We start from the raw sequence: 24,278 nt of genomic DNA on the forward strand, positions 1-24,278 counted from the left end.
ATGGCGCGCTTCACCGTCTGGGACTATGTGGTCTTTGCGGCCATGCTGCTGGTCTCGGCTGTCATCGGCATCTACTACGCCTTCGTGGGAGGGGGGCAGAAGACCTCCAAGGACTTCCTCATGGGGGGCCGCAGCATGAGCGCCGTCCCTGTCGCGCTGTCCCTCACTGCCAGCTTCATGTCAGCTGTCACTGTCCTGGGCACCCCTGCCGAGATCTACCGCTATGGTGCCATCTTCTGCATCTTCGCCATCACCTACGGCCTGGTGGTGCTGTCCAGTGCCGAGATCTTCCTGCCTGTCTTCTACAAGCTGGGCATTACCAGCACCTATGAGGTAAGACAGAGTAGAAGGAGCTTTTCCACAGCCTCCAGGGAGCTGGGGGGTTTCTCATGCCTGCTTTCTACATGTGTCCCCTCAGTCTCTTCCCTCAAATCCTTCTGCAGTCTCTGCTGACCCATATATCCACAGTCCCAAGGGCATGCTGCAACCTGTTTTGTTCCCAAGCCTGCCCACACTGCCTCCACAGAGAGGAGATGCTCGGCGCTGCTGTGCTGGCTGAGGAGCTGTGCACCATGCCAGCTCTGTTTCCTCACACCAAATACTTGATTCAGCAAATGGATTAATCCTCATGCAGCTTGGATGGTGACATGTGGTTAATGATGTGTAATTAATATACCAAAAGCAGAGCACAAGAGCATCTCACATCATGCTCCTTCCAGACAGGTGTCTGTCTCCCTCTGGCAGAGTACATATTCCTAGAGATTTTGAGGAGGTGTTCTTTCAACCTGAGGTTGTTCACACTGGTGAATGTTTTCTCCATCGTCCTTGTACAGCAAAGTCAACAAATGCTCTGTGTCTGCAAGGGTTTTCTTACTCCCACCAAAATACAGCTGAGCTGCTCTTCAGCTCAGTGTGTAAGTTACAAGCTATAGCTAGCAGTGCCAACTGGTTTGGGATGAGGAATCATCTGGTCAGGACTTTCTTCTGATTTAGAAGGTCTGTACATACAACCTGTTTATCTTCCTGCATGAAGATAGTTTCTAGCTGTAGATTTGGAGGCAAATTACTCTTTTCACTGAGGACACTGGGAAAGGGGCATTGGTGCAGGTGAAAGTCCTTGGTCTTTTGCATTTTATTACACCTAACAGGGGCGTTGTAGCACTGGAGGCTGAAAACAAGGCTTTCTGTTGGTAGATTTAGATAAGAATTCACCAACAGAACTCGGTAGTGGATTCCAGTATGTTTTAAACTACTAATCTTTGGACTGTCAGTTATGATGATACTTAAAATAGGGCTCCTTATTTAAAAGACTTGTAATTATGACTGGAAACTCACTGATAATCTTGGGGTTAAATCTGAGTAATGTACCTATAAAAGATATATCTCCTATTTGTGGACAGAGTTCAGAGATTAAACAAGGTATTGTGTCTGTCCAGGGGTTCAGCACAACTTCCTTGCATGGACATGCTCACAGATTGTTTTTTAAATGCTCAATTTATGAGTGAACACTTTGAGATACTTCAGTGTTTGTCCACATCGATTCAACAGATTGACAGGCAAAGGTAATCCCTTTCGTACAACCACACACCCTTGAGGGCTGTTGGGACAGGTGGTGGGAAGAAGTCTGTCCTACAGCATGACAGACTCATTCAGAGGTTGTGCTGTCCCAGGCTAGACAGAAAAGAAAGCCTTCCTCATCTGCAGGTGTCTAGATTTCCACTTACCAGTAGAATACAATGAGCTGCTTTGGGCAGTGCAGAAGGTGATGTTACCATGGGAAGAAGTTGCTAACTACTGAAAACCTTCTGCCTTCTCTCACAGCAGTTCAGATGGACACACATAATACCAGTTCACAAATAGACTCTCAGAAATGGCTGTAATGTTTTCTGTTCTTCTCTGATTTCACAATGCAAATGCATTCTGTTGTTTGCTGGTACATCACTGTGATCTTTTAGGCTGTCCTGTGTGGAGTCAAGAGTTGGACTCCTCATTTGTCCCTTCCAACTTGGGATATTCAATGTCTCTGTGATAATATGTGCTGGTCTTTGCCAGGTCATGATGCACAGCTCCTTCTCTATTGAGTGCCTTAATGCAGCAGCGTAGCACCAGTTTCCATTCTGCAGACCCCCTGATACATGGACTAGCTCGTGTGTCATCACCCAGTGATGAGGTCTGTAAAGAAATGTCAAATCAAGTTGAAAAACATTTGGAGTTCTGGCCGTTTGCAAAAGTGTAAAAGCAATACTATGCCCTTTCTACATTGCTTCACTCTAGTCCTACTAATATTGCCGAGTTTTGATATGAACATTTGTTTTTTCTTCTCTTTTTGCAGTACTTAGAGCTTCGCTTCAATAAATACCTGCGCCTCTGTGGAACGTTCCTCTTCATCGTACAAACGGCAAGTAAACCTCAGGGCTGCTCTGTGGTCCTCATAGCCACTGGGATTTTACAGCTTAGTGTAACCCTCTGTTTTCTCTGAATGGCTGATGAGGTTACCACGGTGTGTGGGTGGCTGGGAGCAGGAGAAACAAAGCTCTTTCTACCCTAAAGCAGCGAGGTGGGGAGCAGACGCTGGGCTACCTGCACCTTTGGTCTCTGCGTGCACTGTTGAGCACCGGAAAGCAGCCACTTGGCATCAGCTCCGTGCCCAGAGACGAGTGACCCTTCACTGCAGGGTGGCAGTGTGAAGAGCATTTATTCACCTGCCTGCTGGAAAAACCCACAATGGGTTCAAAATGTGAACATTCCCCAACTATCTACAGCAGCAGGTTCTAATCCTCTGCCCCATGGGTTCTGGGAGGCTGGCTGAATCTTGAGGGTCTGTGAAAAAGTGACAAAACAAGCTGTCGGGAGCTCTTACCTGCTGTATGAGGGTTTGTGCCACCACCACTGGAAAGATAGCTGGGTGTCTGCAAACTGCCAAGTACCAAATTGCTGCCTTGGAGAATGTTAAACTAAAGCAGTTCCTGCAATTATTGTTGGTACAGTTTGCTGTGTGCGGCCCATTTGGTGAGTCAGGATGAGAGCAGAGCTTTTAAACCTACACTGAGCTTGTGCCAAGTGCATCAGAAACACAAATCTGCTCTTCCCACAATTCTGAAGTGGACTGACTACTGGAGGAATTCAAAGCAAGGATGAATATACAATCAGAAAGCTTTTCAAGTTACATGCTTGCTTTTTGCCAATTTTTGTCTTTTTGAGACACACCAAGAGTTTTAGGGCAATCACACTTGCACTGATAAGATAGTGGTCAATGCAGTGCTGATTACTTACTTGAACACTGCTGCTTATCTGGCGTTTATAGATACACAAGCCCATAGGAAGAGTGCTAGCATGTGGGAATCCTGACACTTTTCTACCAGCATGATGTCTTCATATAGAAGATACCACAGTTGCATGAGTTGGAACAAGCCAAGCATAGTCTTTGCTTGTAAAGACCAGAAAAAGATTTCTATACAACTTCAATATGTGCCCAAGGAACTGACTAAAGATCTATAGGTGTCTTTCTGTGCCAAGGACTAACAACTTAACCTGAACAGTGAAAAAAATAGTGAGGAAAGGAAACCCCCCAAATATTTTAGTGGTGTAATTTTAACTGTTCTGTGAATACTGGAATGTGTTTAAAAGAAGAAAAAAAGGGTATGTATTAATACAACCTCAAAAACCACCGAAGTGGAAAGACTGTATCTTCAGTCCTATTTTAATTCAGACAAAAATGAGATCATAGTTGTGACCAATTTTGGTTTCTGATGGTTCAAAGCTTCTGGCACTTGTTTGGGGGGACTGGATTATGTGATCTTTAAAGAACCGTTCCCACCCCAATCTGTCCTTTATTTCAGCAGCCCATGCTGACAGTCACTGTGTGGACAGTAAGTCAGATGTTGTTGATTCACAGTAATTAGCTGTGACGTGATGCAGCCAGTTCTGAGGTGACATTCCCTGACCAAAGGCTGGTCAGAACTGGCAGCCTTCATGGCATACAAGCTACATATGAAAGTCTAGAGAGAACTCATGGCACCAAGAGGAACAAACACCCACACACACAGGTGGGGAGCAGTACACAGGTAGGAACAACTATTTCGCCAGTGCTCCCCCCATCCTTTCTGGCACGTGCTTTTAGCAGGTGTGCAGCAAGGGGCCAGGGAAGTCTGGTCATGAAGCATCCCCTCCATACTATTTTTTTCCCACAGCTGGATTGCCACTCATTCCAGTTACCTCTTGGCTCTCTCCCCACCATAGCTGCTAGCCATGTAGTGTTGCTGTGCTGCAGGGACTGGATTTGACATGCTTAAAAGTCACAGCAAGCCATCCACCTGTTAGCCACCCTGCTGTGGTTTACTGCCTGTGCCTGAGACAGATTCCATGCCTAGGGGAAGGGCAAAGGCATGATGGATGTTGTCTGATTCTGCTGCTTTTCCATGCCCAAGTCCAGCCATTGTCAATCAGGGAGTTAGAAGAGTTTGGTCATGGAAAACTGATACGAGTCTGCTCAGGACTTGACTCTGATTTATCTCCTTTGAATCAAGACCACTGACTTTGACAGAAGTTGTCTGCACACTGAAAGCCGTATGCCTCCAGACCATGTCACAGTTGAAATTGTCCTAGTAGTGCAAGGCAGCAATAATGGTAGTAAAAAGACAAACAGGATTTAAAGATATACAGAAAGAAATTATAAAGGAAATCAGTGTATAAATCCTATTGTGCCCATAAAAGTGGATGGAGTAGCTCCTTCATTTGTCTGTATCTCTCCTGCATTGGGTGAAAATATAAATCTGCTAATAAGCATGCATGGCTTCATTTTACAGGAGTGTAATCCTTATAATGCTATCCATAATAACTAATTAATGTTGTACTTTTGTCTTTACTCATGTGCATTATAGTTGCATACTGAGAGGCATATTGATCCCAAGACTGAGAAAATAAATTGTAATAGATTCCTTGGAAACCGTGTGCAACTTAGTTTTGCTTGTGTTTCTGCCATATGCCTGCAGTTTTAAAGCAATAAAAAAAAGTTAATTATAAGATGCAGGAAAAGCTGAAGAGGGATTTAGTATTCAAGAGTCAGTGGTATTTATTTTAAGCACACTAGGCTGTGAGACAGCAGCACTGGTTAGTCTCAGACATTAATTTTCTAACAACTGCAATTATTTCTTGACTGTCATGTATTTAGGAAATACAGACCGCATAAGTTCTTGAAGAGAAACCATCCCAGAAAGCTATCATCTTTTCCAGAAATTTCCATTTCTTTTGACTTTGTATCTTTTTTTCTCCCCCCCCCCCCCCCTCTAGACTTTATACACTGGTATCGTCATTTATGCTCCAGCTTTAGCACTAAATCAAGGTAAGATGAGAATACTGCAAATTTATTCTACATTACAATTTTTCCTGCATATAATACTGGTATGTTTTAGTTTTTCTTTTTATAATGTGCACCCAAAGATAGAGCTGGAAGGCCTCCCACTTGTAATCCCAGTCCCTTCATCTCTACCTGTAAGGAATTGTAGAAGACACTCAAGGGAAATAATCTGCCCTCATTTACTCTACCTCTCATGCAATATCCTTAGGTCATGGATAAATTTGGAAAAGTTAAGAAAATTAAATTTTGAAGGCAATAGAGCCATTAAAACCATATTTAATTCCCTTGGTTAAGTACTCTTGTTCAAGGAGAGCTAGACAGAAGTTTTGTAAGTATGGGTTTGGGCTGCCTGGAATTGTTTAAGTCGGTCTATCATTTTGCCTGGAAAAACAAATCAACAGCAAAGAGATCTTGAATTTAAGATCTTTGTGGTGATATTTACAAAATTAAATATTTCCATTTTCAACTTCAAAATGACTCTCTGCTTTTAAATTGAGCCACATTTATTTTAAAAGGGAAAAAAAAAGCTTTTATGTGGAACCAAATTAAACTTTTAATCTGACACAATTTGTCCACTTGGCAAGAAAAGGCAGTGACAATATGCAAATAAAAACTAATAATTTTGGTTCTGTTGGTTGGGCTTTTTTTTTTTTTTTTTTTTTTCTTGCTCACTGAACAAAAAGGAAGAAAAAAAACCCCAACCCAATACTGTCTGCACTGGTCTCCTCCGGTGTACAAATCCCACAGGTTTTATGTCCTTGATGTTTATATTTGCCCTGCAAATACATGCTAAACCAGGCTATGACCCAGCTGGCTCCCAAGTAGATGCAAAATGATTTTCCTTAGTTTTGTCATGGTGTTTCTCATGAGCCTGTCCTATCTATGACAGCCCCACAGTGCCCTGCCTGGCACCATGCGAGTGTGCCAGGCTGGCGCAGTGACAGCTTCTATGCCAACCACAGCACAGTGCTGTCTGGCGCAGATGTACTATCATGTTTCCCTAAAAGAAAGAAGAGTAAAAGAAAGAGGCTTTTACTCTGATGCCATTTCTTCCACACCATGCTTGAACCACTTGCTCTCTGTGGACCATCCCCATGCTGTTCACCTGCTTAAATCCCTGCCTAAGGACTCCTTGGGACTACCCAGGCGCTTCATATTTTAGCATCATCCTGAGTTTGGGCCTGCAAGCATCTTGGATGTGTTGATTGACAGCATTCACAGAGAGATAAATAGCATCTTAGATCCTGAAGTATATCTGTTTCATTTTTAGAATTGGGTGAATACCCTGGTTTAGATACACAAATCTTTCTTTGCAATTTTTTATTACCTCCTAATTTTGCATTTAATTTAGTTCTATTTTTTTTTTTCCCCCAGCAACCAGGTTGGGGTGAAAAATCAACTGGATATTTTTTGTCCCCAATGCCTCACTCACACTGGTGCCATTTCCCTCTTGTTCTTTTTTCCAGTCACTGGCTTTGACTTGTGGGGTGCAGTGGTGGCGACTGGCGTGGTCTGCACTTTCTACTGCACACTGGTACGTAGGCACTTCGGCTGAGAAAAATCTCTGTTCTTTGCCCCATTCACCTCAAATCTGGAATTTACTGGAAACTAGCCTAATAACTGGGTTACCCCATGGAAGTACATTTAACAGTGTAGCTGTAGCCATAGGACCATATTCCCCTAGGGACTTCTCTGGATGAAAAGGTTTTGATATATTCAAGCTTCTGTTGCTGCTGAAAGAAGAGCAAAAAGATAGATTTCCCTTCCTAAAACTCTTCCTGTGATTTTTCTTCTAATTTAGTGAGGTTTAGCTGTGTAATCTGTCAAGCACCTGCTTATTGCAACTACATGTCCTCTCCGAATGGAGCCACTGGAAGCAGCAAGTGCCACGTGAACAGATCAGCCTTTAGATTAACGTTAATTTGCCAAGTATCCAGAAATTATTAAATGGAACAACAGTGACATGAATTTATTTGTATATGTTGCATTAAATCATGTTTATTTTTGTGCAGGTAAATATTATGCCTATTAGTCTGGAGTTAGCAAGACTGTATATATGTAAGATGAACACTGTCTGCCCATTTATCTTTGATAACCTGCTTCAGAAGTTTGTATCTGATGTAGGAAATACTGGATTAAACTATGTGTATGGCCAAAGCAAATTCTAGTGTACTTCAAAACAGGGCCAGCCTGTCCTGAACATGCTTCAGGATGCAATTCCTAAGCTTCCCAATGCAGAATTATTTCTGTTAGGGAAGAAGAGGAAATCACATTACACATAATCCTCATAGTAACATTTCCCTTAGTTGAATATGAGTGCAAAGCAAGAATGCTGCTTCCCTGTGGTACCTGACTCATGCTGTTCCTCACACAGGGTGGTCTGAAGGCAGTGGTGTGGACAGATGTTTTCCAGGTTGGAATCATGGTCGCTGGATTTTCATCTGTGATTATACGAGCTGTGGTGGTTCAGAACGGAATCGGAACCATTGTAAACGATTCCTACCATGGAGGAAGATTAAACTTCTGGGAGTGAGTCTGTACTTGTAGCTGATGTGCCTCTATTCCTACAAATAGAGCCCATGTGACTAACTGTGAAATTAAATTGCTACTGAAGGAGGAGGAGGGGAGGAGTTGTGCCCCAAGTTTAGAATATTTTTTTAAAAAAGCTTACCTAGTTTGAGGGATATGTCTTAGGTTTTACACCATGCAAAATTCTGTAAAGCACAAAACCTTTTTTACATTGTCAAGTAGATGTTTTAAGGATACGGCTTGGATTCCACTGGCAATGACCGGTGAATAGGAGAGGACAATCATATTTATACTTATAATTTGCAAACAGCTGATTTAGCATTTCAGCTGCTCAACTACAACAACTGGGACAATAATAATTTTTGTCTAGTCTGAAAAATGGAAATGTTTGGGTTTTTTCCCTGAAAAAAAATTAAAATTGGGTTTAATCATATTTTACCCTCCACTATTGTGACTACTTACAGCCTAAAAACATTATTTTGTAAGCTCAAGAATATTCATTCCGACAGTGTTTAATAAAACCCCCACACTTCAAGGTAAAAAAAAAATTATTGTACTTTGGATGAGAAACTTTACCCAGTGCTGTTAGTGAAAGTTTAGTGTGACTAGTATTACCTTATGTCCTTTTGTCTATCAGTTCGCAGTACTCATCAGCTTTTTCTGTAAAATTCTTCACCAAGTTCTTAAGTAAAAAATTCATCTGCGGGTATTATTTTCCCTCCTTCTTGTGAACAGTCATTTTTTTCAATCTGTTTGGCTGATGTGCAGTGGTTGTACTGCATTGCTTATTCCCCCAGTCACAGAGTTCCTAGATGGGAAAAGAAATGAAAGCATCTAATACATGAAGTAGTATTACATTTAATATAGCATAATTTATTGCTATATTAAAGACTGATTAAAAAAAATAATATACATATATATATAGGTTATTCCAAATCTGTTATTCACTTAGAGCTAAAACATAAAATGTTTTACATAGGCTCTGGCCACAAGGGCTGCATGTGCAAACACCCCTTTATATTGCTTTCAGAGTGATGTCCCTCTAGATAAGCAGTATATTAAACTTTTTACTGGAGCATCATTTCATCACAGCACAGGCATCATACAGCTTTACATAGGACTGTAGTTTATGGGCAAATAAATTAGTTAAACTTCACCTTTGGACGGATCAGAATGTTTCTCTAGATGAAGATTTCAGCTCTGAGTTTTAAATCTGCTTTCCGTGAGTTGAGATTTCACATATCTGAATGTCTAAATTTAATCTGGCAAAATTAAAGGAGTTTGTATTAGAACCAGTACAAGGAAATTTTATTATCCTAACCATTAAGGTCTTCTTGTAATGAGAAGATTTTCATGTTCTGAATTTGTTTTCTCTTTTCCCTCTCATTGTAGCTTTAATCCCAATCCCTTGCAAAGACACACCTTCTGGACGATTGTTATAGGTGGGACCTTCACATGGACTGGCATATATGGAGTCAACCAGTCCCAAGTACAGAGATACATTGCGTGCAAAAGCAGGTTCCACGCAAAACTGTAAGTCTGACTGCAGTAACTTGTCATGTCTGAATTTAGCAGTGACTGTTCTTTATAAGACAGATTTTTATTTTTAAAAAGGTCTGTTTTTTTGTCTATATAAAATCCATTTACAAAAGGTAATGACTTCTGCTTTCTGCTTTGTGGAATAGGCAGAAGATAAATCGGCACTATAAATACTGGCATTTGAACTACATATCATCGCTGTAATATTGAACTTCATGTCAGAATGTTTCACTGTGCCAGTATTCTTGCATACAAATAGGTGCTTTAAGTTTATATGCAACCTCATGATCAAATAATATAGTACTTATGCTGAAGCCATATCAAGACAGCATCCTGAATTGCTACTCCACTAAAACTAAGTATTTGTGTATGAATAGTTTTCCATAGCAATGAATATAGGCATGAGAAAATGCAGAAATGTTTTATTTGGTGATAAAGTTGCTGAGGAATCATATCGTTTGTTTTCCCAATACTGATTTTTTTTTTAAGGAATTCCTATGGAAACTGGTAGAGTTCTGTTTTCCTTGAATTTAAACACTTCTGATCAACCTTTACTCTAGAATGGAGTATGCTTACTAACTGTATTATCTTACCTTTATCTTCAGACTCATTCCTGTAGTTTACAATTCAGGATTGAAGAATTATTAGCAAGCACATACCTTTGTAGGAGGAATATATACATGTGAATCATAACTATAGTCCCTATTAATTCTATAGTACAACGATGTCCAGAGAAAGAGTTTTATGAAGGCTTTCATTTTCCAAAGTCAGCAAAATACCCAGACAATCATGTACAATTTTGGACTGAAATATTTTGGTTATGGCAATAAAGAAAATTTACTTTTCAGTCATTTATGCTGCAGACAGGAACGAGCTGATGCTCATCATCAGCCACATCCCCAACATGTGGCTTCTCCACAGTCTCTGACATGTGGCTGTGTTCCAGGCTGTTGGCACTGCAGAGGTAGGAGGTAGATCCCACATCTGTAATGATGCCTGGCTTGACTGCATACGTTCATTGTGCCCCATATGGGTGCCAGTTGGAGGTTATTCCTGAGCACCTGCTCCTCTCTACCCTCTTTGTCCTCCAAAACATTCCAGAAGCGGAGTGTAGCCAAGGGGAAGCTGGCACAGTGGCAGCTTGAGGGCACATTTTCTGAGCTGTTGCAGCAGCTTTGACCAGGGCTGGAAGCTATGTGGTTCTGGCAGGGTTTGGCTGGGATTTATAGCTCATACTGTATTCACGATCATAGAATGATGGCACAGTCTCAGTTGGTGAAGTCCTCTTTTGCTGGCGTGGGTGCCTGGGCTCCACAGCATCTTTCTCACACTTCAGTTGCACAGGGAATTTCCCCTGCATGGAGAAATCATTTTGTATATAATGGTTGCAGCCTGTTACAACTATAACCACCACCATTCTGTGGTGGCTCTCTAGTTCATTTGCAAGTGTAATTAGACACATCTGGCAACTCACATTGATGGCCTGCATCTCTTATTGCATTTTAGCCTGTACAGGGAAGTGTATCGGGTCAAAGTAATAGGGGGCTTTGTATCCTTGTGGCATTTGCTGTAAAGCTTTGTAAGAGGCAGCCCAATACTGAATCAAAGCTGAGAAAATAATTCTTTCACAGACCCCAACCTGCAGTTTGAGAAAGGCCTTTAACAGTGGCATGAGAGTAGGAACTTTCTCAGGCTTTGGGAAAGGGTTTCACCCTATTCAAGAAACTCACCAGTGGGTAGGAGCACGTGCTGTCATCTTCAAACAGTAACTAGGCAAATTCAAAATAATGCTCCTATATAAGCAATTACAGGCACTCAGAGCAGGAGAGCTACGCTTTCAGAAAGATATGGACTACTAACACATTTTTATCTACTGACCTTTCAAGGTCATCATCTGGCATGTTTCAGAGCTGTAATCTTAGAGCCAGCCTGAAATGAACAACTGAAAATAAGCCTTGTGCAGTCATAGTGCCTACTTCACCCAAACTCCACCCCATGTTACTCACACAGAATTAATGGGAGCTCCTCCCTCCAATAGTCCTACAATTATTATACTCCAGTGCTTAGTCATAGGGTGTACCATGAGCTGGGATGTAAATCAGAAGGAAAAAAACCAATCAAGCCAGCTTTCTTTTCACTGTCAAACACTGTCACAATTTCCAGATTCAGATAAACACTTCCTTTTGTTTCCGTGAGTTTCTCTGGAATTTCTGATCTTTACTACAGGCTATCAGCCTGCTATTACATCTGTGCAAAAGAGTTGGATTGATTTCACTCATTGGTTAAATTTTGGGCTATTTCAATTTATGTTAAGGTGGATTATGTCTGTGTGGGAACAGCTTCAGCTGCCAATATGTAAGCATTTATGGGAAAAAGGATGACTTCTTTTTTACTGGAGAAATTTCAGGTGCTGCTGCTTCTGTGTACTGACCATCCTAATTGCAAATGCAAAGCATAATTGCTGCATTTCACCTACTATGAATAAATCAGCTTTTATTTATGTAGGACTTTTTAAAAAGTCTGCATAGTGCTAGCCAATAATTTTTCTACAGTATAAAACTGATAGTTCAACTAGTTAATCTGTGTTCTGCCTTTCTGAAAATATAAAGGTTCCGTGCCTAGCAAGGCCTATAAAGTTCAGTTTACTTCTTCATTCATCCTGATGGTTCTTCTAGAGTAGCCCAGAGGCTAGTGCCCCTTACCTTCTTGGGAACTGCAAGTGCTGAAAGGCCTCCTGAAGCAGTGCAATCATAGATATATTTGCACAGAAACCAAAGGTCCTCCCAATGGAGGTCTTAGCAGTTGGCACAGGACCATGGTATGTGATCTGTCAGGCAGATAAACCTCTGTCAGTGGTGAATGGTACACCGGTAACCAGAAGGCAAATACTGGAAAGGAACGCTGTTTTTCAAGGCCAGGCTTTCCAGTGGGTGTGTTTGCTTGAACTGACCACCTTAGGTGAGAAGAACTTTGTGACCCAGGAGTGATCAAGAGCTGAGAAACATTTCATAAGATTGGATAGTTAGATAGAAGGGAAAAGCCCTCACTGGGTGAGGAGAACAATTTGTTTTTCCCTGCCAATAGAGGCTGCCTGTTACATGGCGAAGGTGGCATTAGTGCCTGATGGAAATGCACTTCCGCTTTCAGCAGTAGCTGAAGCTCCTGTCAAGACATGGAGAGGTGATGCGGTTACTGGACCATACCAGGCTCCAAGTTGTTTAGTTACTAAAGGGGAAGCCCTGGAATCGGTGGCAACTCTGTGCTGTTTGGAAATGGCAGGTGTAGGTGGATCCAGACCAGGTCCCAGTGACTAGTTGCTGCCTCCCACAGAGGCTGTCCTAGGAGGAAATGGGGGATTTGTTGCTGTACAAGGGCAACTCCAGTGTTGTGTAGATGTAGCACCACAGCTCCAGAGGCAAAGGAGTGCTGGTACTGACTAAAAGGTAGCCCACATTATGATCTGGGGCACCCCGCCTTAAAAATCTGTCTGTCTTTACCAAGAGGTGTAACAAGGGGGGGAAAGAATATCTTCTTGCCGCTTGCCTGCAATGTAAGACTTGCTCACATGATGAAACATGGTGATTTCTGTATCACATCTGTCATCTCTCATGCAAACTTTGTCAGGGGATGGTCACTCAGACCACACCATCAAAACCAGAGGTATGATTTGTATATTTCAAAATGTGACCTCACACCAGGTGAAATGCTGGGAGCAGAACACTGACTCCCCTTCCAGTGGGCAGCCACCCACCAAGAGATCCCCTCAGTGCTGGCATGGACACTTGCTTGCTTGGCCCCAGCAGGCTCTTGCAGGATGTTGAGCTCTAACGTTGTGTTTCTGTGCCTGTTGGTGCAGGTCCCTCTACATTAACCTGGTGGGACTCTGGGCAATACTGGCCTGTGCGGCGCTGTGTGGCCTGTCCCTCTACTCCATCTACAAGGACTGTGACCCATGGACATCACACCAGGTGTCAGCACTTGACCAGGTAGGGCCCCGTGTTTCAGGGGAAGGTGGTGAGGGGGGCTTCCTACTTCTGCAGCCACAATAGCCAGGCAGGGTAGGGTTCAAAGAGGCAGGGTGTTAGGAATAATGACGTGCCTGAGTCCCATATCATGTGAGTCTGTAACATTGAGGGATTGAGGTGAGACCATGGTGGGAGAGAGTACACCATGGAAAACACAGCAGGCCTGTCTTTGGCATTGTTCAGTCCCAGCGTCCCCCAGCTGTACTGGAGCTGGGGTCTCCCAGCACCAGGTAAGGAGGGTGGCAGGAAAGCAGCGATGTGGAGAGCACTTAGTCCACCTGCCTCTGCAGGTACTTGGTGCTCAGAAGTGCCCAGCATTGCATGAAACCGCATCAGAGGGGAAGAGGCTGCTGCCAGGGATGGCTGAAACACCATTTCCTCTGAGCGACTGCGGGGCCTAGCAAGCTGCTTTATAGCACCTGACTGAAACTGCTCTGTGCCAAGAGAAGTGAAAGCCTTCTCAGATTTGAAACATAATTGTGCCCAAAGCCTGCACCTGGAAGAAGGCTACCAGCAGGCAGTTCTCTGCTAGCAATGGTGCATCTGTCCCTCCTTCAGAGGAGAGCTGGGCAATCAAATCATCTTGTACTGGAGAAGCAGCCTCATAACCAATGGCATCCTTTCCCTAAATAGGGCATAAGCAGCAGATTTACTGGAGCAACAAGAGCTCTGGGAGCCCCTTGACTGACCCAAATCAGGGTGCAAGAAATTAATGCAAATCTTTTTTTTTTATATATGTATGTTTATGACTGGGATAATCATAGGCTCTGGATTATACCTTGTGGACAATACCTGGAAAGCCAGGAGAAGAGCATAGACAGAGTACCCTGAGGCAGGACCACCTGGTCTTTAAGAGTAGAATAACATGAGATATGGAAAGCCAAGGTGGAAACCTGCAAGAAATTAAGTTGTTCCTGTCAGTCAAATTCTTTTAGAACTAGAAGCAAGATACTGAAAAGACCAACTTGTCCAGGGTGGGGAAGGGGGGGCGGGGGGCAAGGTTCACAGGAAGAAAATCTTGAAATTCTTGTCTCTTTCCAACACTCAGATCTGGCAAGAGCCAACAAATGACAAACAGTTTCCAATAAGGAATTTGTTCTCAGGTAGCCTGGGCTGCACCTAAAAACATTTCTGTGGAATCACAGCACACATAAGCACCTGCTGTGGCACCCACTCCAAACAGAGTGAAGTACCATACCTGCTGCCCAGCACTAGCTTCTTATACAGTCATCACTGGAAACCAAGCCTGATAGCAAGCCTCTTCCAGGTCGTCTAAATGGACTTTGCTGTACCTTGAGTGGATGTTTTAGGATTGATTTTTCTCTGTAGAAAACTAATAAATAACGCAAGGTTGGACATTCAAAACTAGATCAGCTGGGCAGAATGCCAGTGAGAAGACTGTAAGAAAATTCTACAGTGGCAAAAAGAAAAATTAGGGCAAGATATTAATATTTTTTACTCTCTGAATTTTTCAGCTAATGCCATACCTAGTGTTGGATATTCTCCATGATTTTCCAGGACTGCCAGGGCTTTTTGTGGCTAGTGCCTACAGTGGGACATTAAGGTAATTACTAATTTGCAACCTAGTGGGTGGTTTGTTTTTTGTTTTTTTTTCCTTTTCTTTTTTGTTAGAACTAAAGTTGCATTTATACTAAAACTTTTGCACTTCATTTCTTTGTCTGACTAATTTGTTGTTCTGTAAAAAAAGTACTATAAGATCTTTTTTGATGTAGCTTAAAAATCTGTAGTTTCCAACAATGGCGCTCTAAGGTCACATGAATCAAAGCTGTCTGGAATTCCCTACTAGCAGTGTGAGGAAACAGCCAGCCACATGTGATGCACAGCACTTACAAGTTCTCCTCTCTGTGTTTTTAAAGCCCCTCTACTGCAGGAATTTTTAAGTATTATAAATATGTTGTTACACAAAATAGTTTTGGAGAATTTCCTACTGCTCATCTCTAATTTTCCAATTTCAAAACAGCATAACTTGAGTAATTTCCATTTCCCCATCTCTGAAGATCAGAGACTGGACTTCCAGTTGTCTTGAATGAGCCCCATGAAAACAAAAAACAATCACTATTTATTTTTGCTGAAAGAGACAAATCAGTCCCTTTCTAACTCATAGTAGGAAGTGTTTTGTTCAGCTTTTTTTAGGAAACACTGCCTCTTTTGAGGAAGGCTCTGAACAAGCAGATTAAAAAAAAAAGAGGAATCTTAAGAATGTGACACCACAATAATTTTTTGTTCATTCTGAATACATGTAGCTACTTGAATAGAGGAATATTTGTTTTTCACACGCTGAAGAAAGGCTTGGAAGAGCAAGGTACAAGACATAAAAATCACCTTACTGGCTTTGTGCTTTAGGAATGCTGGCTTCTCTGACCCCATAGGGAGCCTGGAATAGTTCAGTTTGGATGAGGTGCCTAAATTTTGGATTAATATAATTAGATTATCTGTCATCTTCTGCATTCAAAGTAAATAGTGACCTGCATGTAGGAATTCTACCTACCCAAATGTATACTGTGTAGATCATTTGCAAAGGTGTCACATATACCAGTAGTGCTGACAGCTTAGCCACATGTAGGAGTTTTTTTGTCAGTGACTTCTTCAGGCCTATTGTTTCATTGAGATTTGCCTTGTCTTCAATAAAAGCAATTCTTTTAAACAATTTTTTGTAAGCTATTAACTGCATCACCTGGGATAATAAGTTATTTCAATGAGTACAGCAGTCACATTAGATTTCTGACACTGTTCAGGACAGTGGCAGTTTCTCTCTGCTACCAACCCATCTGCTACCTATCATTTTAGTTTCTAAGATTAAAAAAGTAATTATTTAAATCTTACCTTCTGTAGTACAGTGTCCTCCAGCATCAATGCTCTGGCTGCTGTGACTGTTGAAGACCTCATTAAGCCGTACTTCAAATCCCTCTCTGAAAAGAAGTTGTCATGGATTTCCATGGGGATGAGTATGTTTGGAAAAATATCTTTTCCAATTTTGCTTTATAAAGTAATTTTTGCTTGATTCAGATCTCACTTATGGCAGCATAAGGCAGGAACAAGTGCATCCCCACCAACAGGTGGGGTACCTGGTGGAGACAAGATCCACTGCATAGGTTTTATGCAGAATGGGGGAAAAGCTGTTTCGAGTAAGCATAAGGATAAAAGGAAACCATCTTGTCTGATCTGTAAGTGGGAAAGGTGTGCTACACCTGTATTCAATATTGATTTGCAGTGCCACAAAGCCAGAAGTCTCAGGCTGGAACACGGGTTATTTGTCTTTCATCTGTCAAAAGTGAGAAGCGTAGGAAACAATTTTGTGACAAACCTTTTGAACCGAGTGATCCATGAGCAATAGCATCCTGTCCCAGTAACATTCCAGAGAATGAGAAGCTTCACATCTTCTCTGGCATACTCTCTGTCTGTTTAGGTCTTCAGTTTAGTGTAGCTCGAAGAAGGTTGGAACTAGGCTGAGCAGGTGGTTTAAATCTCCGAAATGCAATTGCCATCTCTGCTAGGTGTCCTGTCTGGGAACAGCTACAGTGTCCATAGGAGGTGTGGAAAAAAGCCTCACAGGCCCAATGTAGTGTCACAGCCTGTAGCAGCGAGCACAGTATATCAAACACACATATATTCTCATCTGAGAACAGTTTATTAAACATTGTTGCAAACAATGTTAATGCCAGAATTGTTGTGGTCTTATCGCTGAGTTGCCCAATATATCACATCAAACTGCAAGATTAGCCTAATGCTTGTGCAGTGCAACTCAGCGGTGTCGGAGGTAGAGAAACAAACAAGCCAGTGTTGCAGGTCCTGGAAAGGGACACTACCTCCTGGTGACCCAGGATGTTCTTTGTCACAGTGCCAGCTCCCAGTAACCTGCCAGCATTTACCTTCTTGCTCTGAAGACTTCAGACTGAGAAGCAAAAATATCATTCCCACAAAATAAGGACTATGACACAGGAGACTGAGAAACACAAACAATACATGCCACTATGGCTAATCTATATAGCTGTCATTTAGTAACTAATCTTTAGTAATACACAGGAACAGGATTTTATCAAGTTTGCACGATGGCCTCAATATAAACAGGAACGTGACCTTTTGATCAGGTCAGGCTCTATAAAGAGAAAAATACAGATACCAGCAGGCTTGTTTTGGAGGTGTCAGAGGCCACGCTGCATTAGGCAGAAACACCTCCATCAGTGATTTTCAAGCTCAGCAGATTAATGCCTGGTTCTGCCTTTCCCACACAGGCCTGTTTTATGGTGGAGTCTGCATTGCTATGGCTGCGGTGGCATCTCTCATGGGAGCCCTGTTGCAGGTAGGTGTCAGACTGCTTTTCCATACCCATGTTGAATGGCCCAGGGTGAATTATGTAAGAAAATAATTGCTGAATAACATTATGAGATTAGTTTGTTCTTTCTTGGGTACTGGCCTCCAACAGCCCATGGCGCAACCTCTGCTTTAAGCACCCATGTAACTATATCAGGTCCTGCCAGCTAAGCACACACTAGCTAAAAAAAAAAAAAAATCTCAATTTTCTTTTCAACACCTTCCCTTCTTGCCATGTTGGAGGTTTTAACTTTCTTGCACAGCATCTGATAGCAATCTCTGTTCCTTTCTCAGGCAGCGCTCAGCATTTTTGGCATGGTTGGTGGCCCCCTTTTAGGACTGTTTGCCTTGGGAATCCTCTGCTCCTTTGCAAATGGAGTTGTAAGTATACATTAAAAGTTCTGTTCATTTAAAAGTCATTGATAATTTGGGGCATTTTCATCTACCTCTTCCCCCAATAATTTTATGTTGGGCAGCAAGGGAGATGTCTTTGACTCTTTCCATAAGGACGCTTTTCCCTTGCTCCCTTTCATCCTTATTCCAGGGAAGTGACAAAAAAGGCTGTATAGGAACTTGAATTTCCATCCCATGGAGAGATTTAAAGAACCAGAGACGGGGGAAAAGAAAATATCTGAATAACAGATTATCTTTACTGTTTCTTACTCAGTCATATAGGGGTTTGGTATTTTGTAGTTTTTTAATATCCTTTTGCTTTTCATGTAAATCCAAGTTTCATTTTCTGTTTTGCAGGGTGCATTTGCGGGTCTTGCCAGTGGCTTTGTTGGTTCACTTTGGGTTGGAATTGGAGCACAGATTTATCCTCCACTCCCAGAGAGGACCAAGCCGCTATATCTCTCAACTGCAGGCTGTAATATAACCTCAGGAAATTTGACATCAACAGAAAATCCATTAACAACAATATTCAGTACACCAACTGTAGAGAGGTATACAACTTCATCATGTGCATATATTTGCTTTAAAGCAACATGAGCATCTGCCTAGCATTTGGGTTACTATGACTATCCATCTCTGTTTTACCTACCAAGCTGTTTAAGTTTTCTCCAATTTCACCCCCACCACCACTCCTTGAGTTATCCCAGAACAGAAGTCAAATTGCCCTACTAATCTGAAGAGCTTGAGTTCAATATTTGATTCTAAAGACTTTGATATGCCTTACTGGGGACCATGGAGCTAAAGAAAGCATAACATTTGTAATTATTGGATTGACTTCCATGGTCTGTCACGTGAATTAAAGCAGTAGGCAGTTAAAGGGCAATTTGCCAGTTCAACAGCTCCACCTACAACAGCTTGTCTGTGCAGAAGTAGTTCTATTCAAGAAAGTCAGAGATGGGCATCATCTGTGAAATGGGTAAAATACAAAGGATTTTCTCTCCTCTGCAATTACTGAGTGTCTTACTTCGGACAGTCACGATTAAGCCTAACAGTTATGAAAGACAATATAGGTTACAGCAGGAACAGAAAACCAGGCAAACACATTTCTAAGGATTCCTAATCCTTACACCTTGGAGGATTATACCATCAGCAACAGATACCCTGGTACACGCAGGGGTGCCCAACGTCCAGGTTCACATACTACATCTTTCAATCAAGGCCTCCAGCATTGCTCATGGCCACAGGGAAGCAACTATTGCAACAGAGTACATTGTCAGGGAGAACAACACAAGGTGCAACAGCTGCCCTATTGTTTCTGTCTGTTTACAGCTACACATGGCTGATTTCCTAACTTGGCATCCCCTCCTTAAAATAATGTCCTCCCCCTTCTAAAGAGGTTATCCCTTCTGGTTAGCTGCAGCGCTCAGCACGGCTAAATCCAAAGGGAGACAGGACTGCCCTGTTTTACCTGTTTATACCATGCCTGTCCTCACTGTACTGACCAGTCTCCTGCCTATGAGGAAACCTGTCCTGCAAATTTTAACAGATTTCCAGTGCACATTTTGCTGTACAGAGGCAGTTCATGGGTACCCGCTTGGTTCAGAAGTAGCTCCGTATTTATACTCGGGAAACAGTCAACATTTTCAAGCTGCTTGGAACACAAAAGCAGAGATTAATACTTCTTTCTGCTCTTTTTCAGGCCTGCCCTGGCAGACAACTGGTATTCCTTGTCTTATCTCTACTTCAGCACACTTGGGACACTTATCACAGTACTTGTGGGAATACTTGTCAGCCTCTTAACAGGTACTAATTCCAGAGCTGCAATTTAATGTGTTTTAGATCTCTTTAAAACTGAAAGGACCAGAGAGCTGTCATTGCCACAGGAAGTGCCAGTGACCATATTGCAAACTTTTTTATGAAAATTACCACCCTAACTCTCCTTTCCTCCCCTCAGCACTTCTACATACCACTCTTGGTATCTGCTCATGGCAAAAGTTACTTCATATTTCTAAGGAGAAAGAAGTTTCAGCAGTTTTTTAACTTGAGGGGATAAAAAGCATAAACCATCTGTCTTTCCTGTTTTATTAGATGCCAGCAGGGCCTGGAGGTTTAAGGGTTGTCCCTGAACATGTCAACAGCTCCAGGCAAGGAGATACATCCATGCTTCTAGAGAACAAAAGCACTTTTACTTTGAGTGAGTTCAGAGCACTCAAGGGGTTTTGTCTGCACCTGTACAGTGCATGCTCTTCACCACATTCCCCAAGCATGTACCCAAGAGCTGCAAACCCTGTGCATGGCTGTGTTAGTTTCTTTCTCAGTTTGCCTTTACTATTTGTGCAAGGGGCAAAAAGCAGCACCCCACAGGTAACAGCAGGGACCTCACCACTTTGGCACCTAGGTCAGATGCGAAGTGCACCTACCATCCACCTGGTGCATGGCAGAAACAGCACAAAAGCAGCTGCTCTCACAGCCTTCCCCAGTATGCCCAGGTAGATTCCTACAGCAGCTCTCATCTTTGAGGCTGTCAGATTTCAGACCTACTAGTTTGACCTACAACTACACCAAGCCTACAAAGCTCCAAACCCAGCAGACAGACCTGCTTGCATCTGTTTTCTCATGCCTAGCAACTAGCAAGCAGAAGTTACACTTCCATCATTCCCTCTTGTAAATTTCTAGAGGGTTTGCTCCCCCCATTCCTTCCCATCACAAGTTCTTCCATTGTTACGGTAGCAGTTGTAGACAAATTTTGCCTCTTACCAGACAAATCAGGTCATCAATGAACTGCAAAGCACAAAAAACAGACAGCACAGGCAATCCACATGAAAAATCCTCAGCCCAGGAAACAGAAACCCAAAAGAACTGACCCAACTACACCATCACTCCGCTTTTTGTGGAGCAAGATCCCAAAGAAGCCTCAGGTAGCAATCAAAGCCAATTCCCAGCACCTACATCTCCTTTCTTCCCCACACACATTCCCACAGGAGAACAGTTAATCTTTCACAAAGTAAAAATGCCCAAACATCCTATTAACCCTCATCTCACCACCTTGGGGCTGCCCTTAAATAACTCACTAGAAAAACTGGTGGTGACTCTGGAGTCTTGCTGACAGGGAGCTGGGAACTGGGGCTCAGGCTCCCTGGTACCACAGCTCCTGGACAGGCAAGGCAGTCCCAGATACCATAGCATGGGATTCTTCCTTTTCTGATGATTGTCACAGAAATCTGAGGGAGCAGTCTAGGAAAATTCTGGGAAATGGCTAAGGCATTTCAAATAGACCTTGAGGGATCATTTTATGTTTTGAGAGGTGCAGGTTGTATACATCATTGCAAAGATGTGATCCCTAAGGCCTGTGACTCCTCAATAGCTTTTGCTGCATGGCTCTGTCCTGCTCACCCAGCCTGGTGCCTGTAGCTGGGCTCTGACATACCATTTGCCTGTGGAAACCTGGCTGACTGACACCTGCCTATTTTCCAGGAGGACTAAAGCAGAACATAGATCGCAGATTCCTGCTGACCAAGGAAGATTTCCTGTCCAACTTCTCATGGTCTAAATCGGAGAAAGTAAGTATAATTATGCATCTCTGATTTAAATCAGTCTTTCCTGCCAGGGGAAAAAGCAAACAGCCCCTGGCTTACTTTTTCCCACCAGGATGAATAGCATCTGATGCTGCCTGATATGACTGTCTGCTGTAAGGCAGTAGCAGAGCACAAGGCAGGTAGGAGTAAAGCAGCTGGTGCAGGCAGGGAAGCTATGTTTGGCCACAGCTTGACTTCAGTGAACAACAGAGACAAGGGACTGTTGTTCTCCTGGTTTCTGCCAAAATACTCCCTTACTAGTCTCTTGGAAGCTGGCCCAAGGCACACTTTTGACTCAGCAAAGCTTCCTTTGTTTGTAAACATGTGTTCTCCAAAGTCTGGATTTTTTGCAACTTTGGCTACTTTCTGAGAGAAAACTTTTCTAGTCAGTGTATCTGTTTCCTAGCTCCATCTCTAAGATACAAGAAAAAGATATTATTGGGTAATAACACCCGTTAGAAGGGAAAGTGTAGGGGAGTGTTTGGTAGTTTTTTTCCAAATAAACTATAGGTCACTTTTCAATCAGTATCATCATGATGCTGAACGCTCAAGCTCAGCTTTCTCAGTGCTTCTCAAGTGGTGCACTACAGGCAATGATCATATCTTTGAGATGGTCTGGTTTGCAAAATTTTTTTCCTCCATGATGGCAACTCCTTTTTAGTATGATCTCATGGATTTCAGATCCTGGATATGATCTCCAGATAGAAAGGGATTTTTACAATACTACTATAATGCTGTTTGCCCATGTCAGGACTGGGGACCAGCTTCCCTGTTATTGTCATTCACTGTCTTTCTTTAATGGGCCAACACCAGTTTTCACTATCTGGGAATTTAATCCCTAAAGTCTTTTGAAAAATATCCACCCACATGGAATTCAATGTCCACAGCCATATACTTTATGCCCAGGGTCAGAAACAAGTGTCTGGCTGGTTATACAGCTAGGAGTTGGAAAGCTAGTAGTTGGCATCACAAATAATACAGAATGTTGTTAGGAAGAAGCACTAAGGGGAACCAAGCAACATCTTGCACATGAAGAGCTCATCATCTCATTGTGTTACACAGAGATGGAACATCAAAGCAATGATGCATGTTAATTTGGGTCAAAGATGGGGCAAGGAATAAGGGTTTGGGAGTCATTAGCTCAAGATCTGTTGGTGACAGATCGCTAGGCATGAAAACAGCAATTAGAACTTTGCACACCCAAAAACACTTCAGACACTTTGCAGGACAGGAACATTTTATATGACAAGAACATTTTGCACAACTAGTACCTTATGCAATAAGCAACTTCCTGTGCTCCTAGAAAAATGCCAGCTACTGCAATGAATAACTAACTACCTGTGCTGTCAGCATGATGCCTTTTCCTTCAAGGCATCCTGTACGTTGGGCCTGACTCTGCTCATACACAGGTCAGCAAGAGGAAGGCTGTTTCTTTCGCTTCACAGCATGGCCTCTGTCTTTTGTTTTTTTTCAGCCAGAGAAAGTGGAAGTGTTGAACTGGAAACCATTCACCGTGGCAGCCGAAGGAACCGACAACCCTGCTTTCAGCCACATCGAAATGGATGTTGCGAGCGATACGAACAAAGTCAACGGCCTTCATCTATGACATGGGGCCACGTCAGCCCGCGAGGACAGTTTTGTTCATGTTGACAGTCCTGCACCGGTTGAGTTACCAGCCCTGCTGGGGTCATGGGCAGGCACCCAGTGAGCTTCGTGGCCCTGTCACCCTTGCATGAACTTGACATCCATCAAGAAATGAATCAGGTCTTTCTCGCACTGCCTCGCTCTCTCTCTTACTCTGGGTCTTGGTGGCAGGCCTTAAGGCAATGTTTCTTTGTGAAATATTTGCCTGATACTCTTAAGCCTCCTGGAAAAATCTCTGCTTTTAATCTCAGTTCACTCTCAGAGTAATTTTTTTATTTGGTAAGAGCACTGTTCCCCCAGACATGGCTGTTTTTCTGGTTTGTTTCCTTTTTTTTTCTTTTAAGGCATTGAAGGTATGAAGAGATTTAGGGCTGCAGGACCTTATCAGATTGCAAGGAACAGTGGGCCTTTTTGTAATACAGGAGGTGCATTCAGTGCCTTCTGGTTCCTTTGCACAACTGATCCTGAGTCCATATTTATTTTGCTGGTTTTGCCATACATGAGTGTTTTTATTAAGCCACTTGTTCCCTGGTTACCTGCATCTCTTTCTTTATGCTGACTGCTGGAAGCTACAAGAGATGGTAATGAATAGAGCCAAAAGTCAGTTATATTCTTCCCTTCACATCCTGTCTCCTTCTTCTGCCTTGTTTTATCCTTACAGAGCTGGTCCTCACGAAGGAAATGAGCTATTTGGGCTTTTTATTCAATGCCATATAGCAGAACCACAGTAGACTTCTACTTTGTGCCTAGTGTGCTGGCCTAGGACGGCTCTGGCACTGGGCTGGGCATAGTGTGGCAGAGATGTCAGTGCAGGAAGAGGGCCCTCTTTGCTGTACCAGACAAGAGGGGATGCTGCATCTGCACTTGACGCTGCTGTCACCTGTG

At 42.7% G+C, this 24,278-nt stretch overlaps 1 protein-coding gene across 1 annotated transcript; it reads left to right on the forward strand.

Moving 5' to 3' along the window:
• SLC5A8 (solute carrier family 5 member 8) lies at positions 1-23,355 on the forward strand (the record flags this gene model as incomplete). The annotated part of the gene is made up of 15 exons (XM_084261859.1): positions 1-333; positions 2,333-2,398; positions 5,290-5,341; positions 6,823-6,890; positions 7,731-7,885; positions 9,278-9,418; positions 13,281-13,410; positions 14,925-15,013; positions 16,303-16,415; positions 17,703-17,770; positions 18,076-18,162; positions 18,532-18,725; positions 19,874-19,977; positions 21,649-21,734; positions 23,224-23,355. 15 exons carry the CDS (start codon positions 1-3, stop codon positions 23,353-23,355), a joined length of 1,818 nt encoding a protein of 605 aa, XP_084117985.1.
• Positions 23,356-24,278: the final 923 nt, after the last annotated feature.

Source organism: Gallinula chloropus, assembly GCF_964237585.1.
Source record: "Gallinula chloropus genome assembly, chromosome: 1".
Classification (NCBI taxonomy): Eukaryota; Metazoa; Chordata; class Aves; order Gruiformes; family Rallidae; genus Gallinula; species Gallinula chloropus.